Source organism: Centruroides vittatus, unplaced genomic scaffold (genome assembly GCF_030686945.1).
Source record: "Centruroides vittatus isolate TY-2023 unplaced genomic scaffold, ASM3068694v2 scaffold_996, whole genome shotgun sequence".
In the NCBI taxonomy this organism is placed as follows: domain Eukaryota; kingdom Metazoa; phylum Arthropoda; class Arachnida; order Scorpiones; family Buthidae; genus Centruroides; species Centruroides vittatus.
In genome coordinates this window covers 769,696-780,846 of record NW_027122724.1, presented here as the reverse complement: position 1 = coordinate 780,846, position 11,151 = coordinate 769,696, and the positions used below count along the sequence as shown (strand labels likewise).

The window sequence follows — 11,151 nt, the reverse complement described above, 5'->3', positions numbered from 1 at the left end:
GTGTGGGGATTTTTCTACATCAAAAAAAATTTTTTGATAAGGGTAAATACTTTTTATTATAGTATTGTCTTCAGTTTTATTAGCAAAATAACGTATTTATGTATTACGGCAAATAAAGATTATTGATAATAAAATGCAAATTGCAAACGTGTTTAATTGTAAAACATTAGCAAAAACAAATATTTTTCAATTTTAAAATTCAACTTCTGTTATTAGATTGTACAATAAAGATAACAGCAATGTGTACTCATTTGTTATAATATTATAAAATTATTTATAAAGCTTTAATTCGAAATTTATATTTATTGTAATTTTCAAAGAGAAATATTTGAGAATGAAGATAAATAGATATAAAATATTAATTGCTGCTGTTTTATTTATTATACTCTGAACTGTTTTCAGATGGTGAGTGGATTGTATTCCTTTTTCTCTTCTCTGATTCAATTAACAGGAGTTTTACAAAATAAGAGATGCTCTGCCGAAAGTTCTGTGAATTACATGTTTAAGAATAAAACAAACAATTGAAAGTTTTTATACCAGTAAATTAACAGGTGATCTTGTTATATAAGTCAGGTATTAAGTTTTTACGGACGAAATACAGAATTTTCACAGTTAATGCGCCAGTCACTGACAAGCAACATGTTCAAACAAATATATGAACGTTGTTTTTAGTATGAAATTTCACGATATGAAGCGAAAAGCAGACTATCAGTAGTGTGTATGCTTCTTTTTTCAATAGAACGAAAAAAGTAATGCGACTTTTTCCATTGATATAATTTTTAAAACTGTGAACATAAATTGAATTGCAGGCCTTGTGTTATTTTTATGCTAAATACTTACATATTTCACAATTTGTTGAAAAATCCAAAATTTACTTCGACACTGAATGTTCGACGCGAATTAACGTGATCTAATTTTTACTTCTGTTAATGAACATTATTTTTGTTCCAGAATGACGCTGCTGTTTTCGTGCCCATTCTATTTTCTCATAGAAATTGTCAGATTAGGATCATGTATTACATTGCATTTACAGGACAGCAACTTATATTTAGGTGTTAGATGCGTTAAGAAGATCTGATAACATTCAGTAGAAATCCCTCTGGAAATGTCCAAATTCGCATGCAAATATGAATGTTTCACTGATTTTGCTGAAAATGGTTTTCTAAGTGTCTGCTCCCCATAATATGTTTGTCACTCTCTTTCGGTTTTCTGTTTCGAACTCTATCTAAAGTAAATAAGCACAAAAATAATTTTTATTAATTGTAATAGTCAATAGAACAGTACTAAATAGAAGTTATTGTGAACTAAGCAAAAACATAATGAATTTTGAGTTACATTTTTTTTAGTATTTAGTAAATTGTGTTTGTTTTTAATATATTTTTATTTATTTTAAAAAATGAAAGCATGATAACATAACGTTTTTTGTCTAAAACTACATAGTAAATGAACACACTGTAATCTAGTTGTATTAAATAAATGTACTTAATTTTTAAAAGTAATCATTAAGAGTCATTGTATGTCATTTGTTATGGAAGAAATTAATTTATAATTTAAAAATTTAAAATTCGATTAACATGGAATTTTAAAATATAAATGTTATCGTTATTTAAAATTCGTAGTATACAGATATACACTACAGTACTTGCGCTACTTTTCTTCAGAATTACTGAAAATTCTTAAGTTTTTAAAATTTAGATATTTGTGGATTTTTTGAAAATATTATGTATTAATATTGCATTTTCAATCAGTACTGTAATTTTCCATGAATCTTATTCTGTCTATGTGTAATATAAAGAATACATGAGAGATGGCAATCTCTATTGCTAAATGTAAGAAAGCAATCCATGCTAAATTTATTTATTCGATATTCGAATAAATGAACCAGTTAAACCAACAAACAGAATTTATTACTAGACAATAAAGACCAGTTTCACATGCTAACATCGGTAGAAAGCTTACGTACTAATATAGGGGGTTCCTAACTTGAGAGAGAGTTTACAGAGTATTGGTCGTCATACCTCGGCAAAGGATCGCCAGGGAAATGGATGGAGTTCGTTTCTGTTCCAATCGTCGACGGCGGAGAGGCGTCGGTGGGGCTTGCAGGGTTCGAGCTCGGATGGAGGCGGGAACGACGAACGACTCCTTTGGTTTTGCTCTCTTTGTTTTTATTTCGTTCCCTCGTTAATTTTCTGGCCAATTAGCGAATTTTGTCTTTTGTTCCGTCCTGACTCAGTTTCGAGTTTTGAGGGGGAGGAAATACAGTTATTTCCCTAAGAAGTGTCGACTTTTGTTTTTGAATTCAGTTGTTGATGTCGAAATTTGTACAAGGAACAAGTAGAATGTGATGAAGAATAATAGAATTTTAAATCTATGTTTTGTTTGTCGATTTGGATTTTCACATCAGTGTGCACCTAAGTAATGTAAAAAATATGGTAAGATGCGTACTGTCCTTCTTTTTTTTCCAAAATCAGTTTTGGATATGTGACTCAACACATTAGGGACAAACATTTCGTATCTGAAAGCTTGAATTACCAATAGCAACAACATGCAAAAAATTTTACTTTCAGCTTCAACAATGCCCTAAAGTATTTTGAGGACCTGAACTTAAATCTTTACTATATTCATATCAGAGGGGCAACTGAATGTATTTCAAGTAATGCTTCTAATAATAATAATTTATTTGCGTTGTATTTTTATTAAATTCATGCGTTGAATTCGCGCAACTGTTGTAGTGTATTTAAATTGTACGAAAAATACTATGAGAAAATTCTGTAGTAATTTATAATCACAATGAAGTATATGAGATATGTGTACTATATTCGTAAAAATGTATTTTCTAGAATACATAGAATTTATATAGTATTTTATAATGAAACTCTCAGTATTATGTTTATTTTTGTCAAAAATTATTCTGAAAATTAAATATATTTATGTGACATTTAGTCATACAATCAAAACGGATATACAAATATATTTGTAATCAGTTACAATTATTATCGTTTAATTCCAGTCGGGTTAAGAGATTTAGCTATTACAATTAAAATGTTATAAAATTACTGTATCTTAATTCTTCATTTTCAAGCAGGTACAATCAGAGTCTTCAGTATCTACTTTAAGTATCTAATGTACTGTATAAAATCAGTAGAGTAAACTATAAACATCTTTCTCAATATTATTAATATTCTTTTGTAATGTTAACAATTCTTAATAATTATCAGCCATCAAGGCTGCAAAGTGTTTAATCTGCTGGTGGTTAACATTGTCAGTGAGATTATTTGTAAAAACCGATCCCTAATCAGTTTTTACAGTTATATGTGACGTTTTTCACGACAAATGAATGTACTTATTACATGGCATTGTCAGACACGCATCTCTGAAATGCAAGTACTTATGTCTCAGCAAATAAGCGCAGTCATAAAAATAGATTAAGTAATTAAGACGCCATTTACCAGTACGTTTCAAAAGTGCCAGCAAAAAGACAGTCAGTGTTACGGGATAAAATAACTATGTTTTTAATAATTATGTGTACAGGTTGTGATAAATAGTCATATATATAATTATTAAAAATGTTTCTTGCAGGAGTAATAAGTATAAACGTTCAAAATTTACAAAATATTTTTAAAGTTCATACTTAGAACGGTCGAGAAGCCGCCAAAGAAATTAAGGGCGACTCCGCCTTCAAATCGCTATTTCCCGTTTGTGAACCAAGAAACTACAATGACAAACACTTTTACAGCTCGTGCATAAATTTTTTCTTAAATTTGCTAAATTTGATAATATTTAATTTCATCTTATTTTTAAATTATTTATAAAATAAAAATTCATTAAATATTTCGAACATATTTAAATTTTTAACAATTTTGTTTCATTTATTTCTGTTAACAATAATAAGTTAACAAGTCTACATCGGTATAATCAGATGAAACCAAGAAAAAATAAAAATGTCAATTATAAGAAAATATAAACAATCGCTTCTTAGATGCATGGAGTCACAGTGACTTCACGGTATTGAAGGTATATGTAATTGTAATATCTGACACGAGTTATCAAACAATACATGATACTGTAGAAAACGTTTGATTTAATGCAAAAAATAAGTGAGGACAACATTTCAAATATTATTGTATTTACTTTGATAAACAACAAATGTGCAATGGAAAAAGTATTATGATAACAGTAGTGTTTATTAAGTTTTATTCATAGCAACTAACAGTTAAAATTTCGAGTTTTAGCAGCTGACAAGTAATTATTAAACTACAACAAAAGATTATCAATTTATATTTTTAATTATTATTTCTAAAATATTCGTAAATATGACATTCGGAGAGGTTTTCGTAAAGCATCTGCTCTTATAGAGAACTCCAGTTACTTAAAGGAGAGGTGATGAAACAGAATAAAATCCACTAACAACCTCAAATTATGATAAAAGTTAATAAATGTGACAACACTATACAAAACGAAATAACTGAAATTTTTAGATGTAGTAATTTCCAAATACGATTTTATCTTAGAAGCTAAATTCAAAAAAAAGGAAAATGTTAATATATACTTTGAAAATAATTATATTCATTCATGTAAATAATTTTATATAGCCGTAAAATGTCATATCGTGAGTTAACATTTAATATCAGAGTAAAATAATTGACATTTTCATTTAGTTTAATTTAAAGATTATTTACAAATTTTAAACATTCAAATAATTTGTATTTGATATTAAAAAGCTATATTTGCAAAGACGTATAAAATACGACATTATCCTAATTGTGATCAAAATAAATTCAGAAGAGGCTATTTTACACACTTTCATATTTACTCTTATCAAGAAATTTTTTTAAAGGTAGAAAAATCCCCACACAGATTCTTCGAAAGGTCTTCCACCAAATCTCTTCATAAAACAAATAATCTAAAATGGTTTAATTATTGATGTAATTACAGTAAATCTTTTTCTTCTTCTTCTTCAGCTTTTCCCACTCTATGTAGGGTCGCTGTTTCTGATGAGTCGGCTCCACTGCTCCCTGTCTTGGGCTGCCTCCACGTTCAGATGCCTCCCTCTCAAGTCCTCTGCCCCAAGATCCATCTACCGTCTCCGCTGTCGTCTCCGCCTCCTCCTCCCCCTCACTGACATCTGCATAACCCTTCTTCCCACATACTCTCTTTCTCTTCGTACCACATGACCAAACCACTTCAACCTTGCCTCCTGTATCTTTGCTTCTATGTTCGTAACTTTCACAGTCCCCTTCACACATTCATTTCGAATGTGATCCCTTCTCGTAACCCCACACATCCAGCGGAGCATCCTCATTTCCGCCACCTTTATCCTTTTGACATAGGTTTTTTTCAAGCTCACAGTTTCAATAGCATACAACATAGCTGGTCTCATTACCACCCGATAAACTTTCCCTTTCAACCTAAGCGGCACCCTCTTATTACATAACACACCTGACATCTCTCCAATTCCTCCAGCCAGCCTGAATCCTGCCTGTCACCTCCTTATCCACACCTCCATCTTCCGCTACAGTTGACCCCAAGTACTTAAAAGTATTGACTCTGCGAAATACGTATCCCCTCAACTCCAGATCCCTCTCCCGTGCACCATCCACCTCCCACTACACATATACACTGTTTTACTCCTACTTACCCTCAAGCCCCTCCCTTCGAACGTGCCCAACCACCTTTCCAATTTAACCCTCAGCTCCTCTTTAGTCTCGGCGCACAGAACGATATCATCTGCATACAACACGGTCCAAGGCGCCTCTTCTCTGACCCCGTCCGTGATCACCTTTATCAGCATGTTAAACAAGAAGGGGCTCAGTGCTGACCCCTGATGTAAACCAACTCCCACCTTGAGGCACCGGGACACTCCAACACAGCTCCTAACCTTTGTGGCCACATCCCTATATAGTTCCTGTATCAATCTAACATACTTTTCAGGAACTAGCTTTTCCCTTAGACACCTCCAGAGTTCTTGTCTAGGCACCATATCATAAGCTTTCTCCAGGTCAATGAATGCCATATGCAGCCGGGTTTGCTTCTCCCAATATTTTTCCAACATTTGTTGAAGGGCAAAAATGGCATCGACTGTTGATCGTCCTGGCATGAATCCAAACTGCTCTCCTGCAATTGTCACCTCTGCTCTCAACCTTCTGTCTAAAACCCTTTTCAAAATCTTCATCGTGTGGGACATCAACTTTATTCCTCTGTAGTTTTTACACTCTTGAATATCCCCTTTTCCTTTGTAGATAGGTACAAGTATACTTTCTCTCCATTCGTTAGGTATTTCCTCCTGCTCAAAGACTTTTTTGAATAGGTCCCATAGCAGGTCAATGCCCTTTCTCCTCAATGACTTTCACACCTCTACAGGAATTCCATCCGGGCCCTCCGCTTTACCGTTCTTCATCCTCTTTAGGGCCCTTTCCACTTCTTCTCTGGTTACCATCTGTACCATGCCCATGTTTTGGCTTCCTTTCTCTCTGTTCTTTGTTTCATTCTCTGTATTCAAAAGTCCCTCAAAGTATGCCCTCCATCCTTCTCGTATATCGTTCTCCCTTCGAAGGACCGTCCCCGTTGTGTCCTTGATCTGCCTTATATGCGAGATGTCCTTCGTTGCCCTATCCCTGATTTTGGCTAAACGATATATTTTCTTCTGTCCTTCCCTTGTATCCAACTCCTCGTATAAATTCGCATATGCTCCTGCCTTTGCCTGTGCCACTACTCTCTTAGCTTCACGCTTTGCCGTTTTATACGCAAATCTATCTTCCTCAGTACGTGACCTGTCCCACTTCCGTTTTGCCTCCTTCTTTACCTGAAAAACTTGTTGCACATTTTCATTCCACCACCAACCTTCCTTTTGCACCCTAATCTTTCCAGATGTTACACCAAGCACCTCATCCGCACAGTTCCTGATAGCCTGGGCATTATATGCCCACCAGTCCTGCATCCCCTCCCATTCTTGCGAGATTTGTAGCAGCACCCTCTCCACATACTCCGCCCTCGCCCTCTCCTCCCTCAAACGAAACCACTTGATTTTCTTCATCTGTGTATTTCCACTTTTCCTATACATTCTTAATTTCATGTCTATGCACATCAACCAATGTTGCGCCAATACTTGATCTGTTGGTATAACCTTACAGTTTATCACCGTCGCAAGGTGCTCTCGTCTAGTAAGGATATAGTCAATCTGCGAACTATGAGGCCCACTGTTGAAAGTTATCAGATGACTTTCCTGCTTAGTGAAAAAAGAATTCACAATCTCCAGATCAAAAGCCACAGCAAAACCCAATATACTCTCCTCCTCCTTGTTGGGTTCCCCAACCCCATGACCTCCATGGATCCTTTCATAGCCCATGTTCCGCCCCCCTATGTGCCCATTAAAGTTGCCTCCCACGATTACTCTTTCCCCTCCTTCCAGTGTCCTTATTTCTTCATCCAATTCACTCCAAAAACATTCTTTCTTTTCTGTTGCACATCCTACCTAGGGTGCGTACACACTAAACACCACAAGTAGATCATCAGAAGTAATTACAGTAAATGAGACATATAAACAAAACCAAATAAACGAACAACTTACTTTAAATCCATATTCGAATTTGTAAGAAAAAGCATTACATTTTCCAATGCTCATAAAATTGATGGAATTGATCTTAAACTTCTGGCAAAGGTAAATTAAAATGAAATAATCTGAATTAAGAACGAATATATTAACTTTATAACAATAATTAATAATCATTACTATTATTATAAAAGCTAAGTATTTTTATTTTTATTGTTGTTGCTGGTAAAATATAATTATTAGCAGTTCAGAAAGATGGAATGTATTATCTTGTCATTGGAAACAAATCAAAAGTTTTTGGAATATTAATTTTATAATTATTGATAAGTTGAAGTTAATTATTTAAGATGATGGGGTAATATTGTCACAACAAATTAACGGATTTAAATAAAATTTAATATATTTAGTATCCAAGTTGAGTACTCTGCATATCTTAGAATAATAGACTTAAGTGAATTCTGATTAATTACTAACAATCAATATCTGATCTGATGTTTTGGTTGATTTTGTACAAAGACCAAAACTTTTAATCTTTGAACTCCTGGCATAAATGTTTGTCTACTTTTAAAAAACTTAATAAATAAATTATATTGTGCTATGTCATTCGCATTCCGTAAATTTATTAACGATAAGTTATTTTGTAGAAAATAAAAATAAGTGAGATACTCCGTAATGACGTCTTGTGTAATATGTTTCAAAATATCTTTTGTGATATAAATCGTGAGAAATAGATTCCAAACTATGCCTTCATAATTTTATAAAATCGAAGTGTATTTAACCACTGTACAATTATCTTCTCACTTATTAAATTCTATTTTAAATTAAAGTACAAGCAATGAGAATCATTTTTAAAGTGCTTTATATAAGTTAATTAGAATTCATTAACTGTGTAATTCTATAAATTACATAATTATGCATTTCGTTAACATTTTAAAATTTAAAAATTACATAAGAGGAAAGTACTAAAATTATAATTTTTCGATTATTTCTTGTTTCTAGGCAACACATACTTTTCGGTTAGTGTGAAATGTAATTCGTTGAAACGAGGGTTAACGTTACACAATCGATTTTCTTGTTTCTGTTCATCAATAATAAATCATCTCAAGAATTGTTACTCTAGTTAAGTGTTAATTCATCTTAAGTGTTACTCTAGTTAATGCTAATTCTTTAAATATTTATTATATGAAACATGTATATTATTGAGAGTGTTGTGAAATCGCAAATGCCGAAAGAATTAACAAGACTAATCCACTAGTTATTGTCCATTTGTTTGTATATACTGGAAACGTATTTATGAGTGACAGTTGTAATATTTACTACAACAATAGCAACGAAGATAGGATTTTGCTATCAATTAGTATTAGTATTTCACAACAACAACAACGTCTATGTAACATTTGTTGCCTGGAATTCTTTTCTGTACACAGCTCCGCAATTCAGTATTTTGAAGAGAAGAAAGAATAACATTCAACGCTTGATAAACGATTTCAAAAAAGAAAAATAATGTATCGAGAAATGTTAACTATATCATTATCGTTATCTACTGTTATAAATTTTTGTGCTTTTACGTTTTTTGCATTTATTTTTGATATAAACAGCTGAAAGAAATTATTATTACATTAATCGCACTTTAAAGCAAAAGTAAAAAAAAAATTATTATCTGTAATGAACCCAAAATAGATACATTGCTCAACAACAGCTACCTGATTTTGATGCTATAGGAAATTCAACATGGTTTTTATCCTTTTGATGAGAGGAAGAGGCAAGAAGTATAATAATAACTATAATTGAAGACAAAAAAAATTTGGTTCAGGGATTTTCTTCTATACAAATAGAAAAATAGAAATTTGTAGCTTACAGCGCAAAACAATTAACGAATACAAATAATATTGTAGAAAATGAAGAAATAAAGTTAAACCTTTAGATAAAAGATGCTTCGTAGTTTGCGGTACCGAAAATCGCCCTTCGGACAAACTTAATAATGGTATGTTATGAACTAAATTCAAAATATGGTGGTATAAATAAATTACAAAAATAACCAGAAAAAATTAAAATTAAAAAAAAAAAAAAAATAGAAGAGTTTCTCAACAGTAAAGTGAAAATTCTAAACACAAAGAAACTAAAACGAGCGATTATTTGTTGTGATATGGCACAATGCGGTCTGCAATTTTTCAGTATATAATTAATTAGTTGAATTGAAATTGTTTGCTCTCCACCTAAAATTAGTTGTGGCTTGCCCCCTTACATTACGTGTTTCCTTTATCAACGATATTTTTTATTTATTTAATTTCAAATATATTCTATCCATATTTTCTATAAATTTTATTATTAAATTCTTATCACCATAATCTAAATTATAATTTTTATAATTTATAATAATATAAATACTATTTTAAACTGTATTTCAGCTCCTAAAAAATATAATTTTAAAAGGCACTAAGACAGAACTCATAAATAAAACTATGGCTAATGCGTTGCAATACTTCGTGAAGACAAATTGTCAGAATTAAAATCATTACATTGTAAATCATTAAATCATTGAATATAAAAGTGTCAGTTTAAATCGAAATACTGTAGCTTGCAAAGTTGATAAAATAGCCGAGAATTTGAGAAATCAGCATAATTCAACAATATCAACATTTCAAGCCTACTCTATTGCAATTGATGAAAGTACAGATATTTGTAATATCGCTCAGCTAACCGTTTTTATTCGCGGATGCGATATTAATTTAAAAATTAGTGAAGAACTTTCGGAAATAATTACTATGCATAATACAATCACTGTAGCTGATATTTTTGATGCAGTTATGGAAGTTTTGAAAAAGTATAAGTTAAGATTGTAAAAGTTAGTATGTCTCGCGACTGATGGTGCATTTACCGTGACCGGTATTATTAAGGAGTTGATGCAAGATTAAAAGAAACATGCAAACAGCATGGTAATAATAATATTGAACATTTGCATTGTATTATTCACCAGCAAGTACTGCGCTTTAAAATTTTTAATATCGGACATGTTTTTAAAATAGTCAGCAAAATTGTGAATTATATTCGAGCACGTAGACTTAATCATCGTCAATTTGCTTTATTTCTAGCAGATATTGAATGTGAATACACCGATCTACCATATTATACCGAAGTTCGATGACTTTCGTGTCATAAAGTGTTAAAACGATTCTTCAAATTTCTGGACGAAATCATAATTTTTTTGCAGACAAAAAATTATAAATGTGCTGAATTAAAAGTTAGATCAATGTATAAAGGACCTGGCCTTCTCAGTTGATATTACACGTGATCTTATTAGACTTAATCTTAAGATTCGAGCCAAAAATTATGTTGTTACAACGCTATTCGATAATATTAACGCTTTCAGACAAATTTTATTACTTTGGCGGAAAAACAAATGGAAAAAGAGAACTTGTCTCACTTCGAAAGCTGTCAATATCTATTGCTTAAATCACCTTAATTAAAATTTACAGAATATGCTCACCAAACTAAATTGTTAAAAACGGATTTCGATCGAAGATTTTCTGATTTTAAAAGCTCTAAAGCTGTCTTTTTACTTCACCTTTATCTATCGATATTAAAATCGTCTATGAAAACTT

General features: G+C 31.8%; 1 protein-coding gene across 1 annotated transcript; it reads right to left on the bottom strand.

Annotated features, from left to right (window-relative positions):
• Positions 1-6,346: 6,346 nt before the first annotated feature.
• Positions 6,347-7,345, bottom strand: LOC136990643 (uncharacterized). Its single transcript, XM_067289033.1, has one exon. The coding sequence runs from the start codon at positions 7,343-7,345 to the stop codon at positions 6,347-6,349; it is 999 nt and encodes a 332-aa protein (XP_067145134.1).
• Between the last annotated feature and the right edge of the window lie 3,806 nt (positions 7,346-11,151).

Excerpts from the sequence above, each read along its gene's own strand:
- LOC136990643 (XM_067289033.1), bottom strand. The coding sequence starts at position 7,345 with ATGGGCTATGAAAGGATCCATGGAGGTCATGGGGTTGGGGAACCCAAC.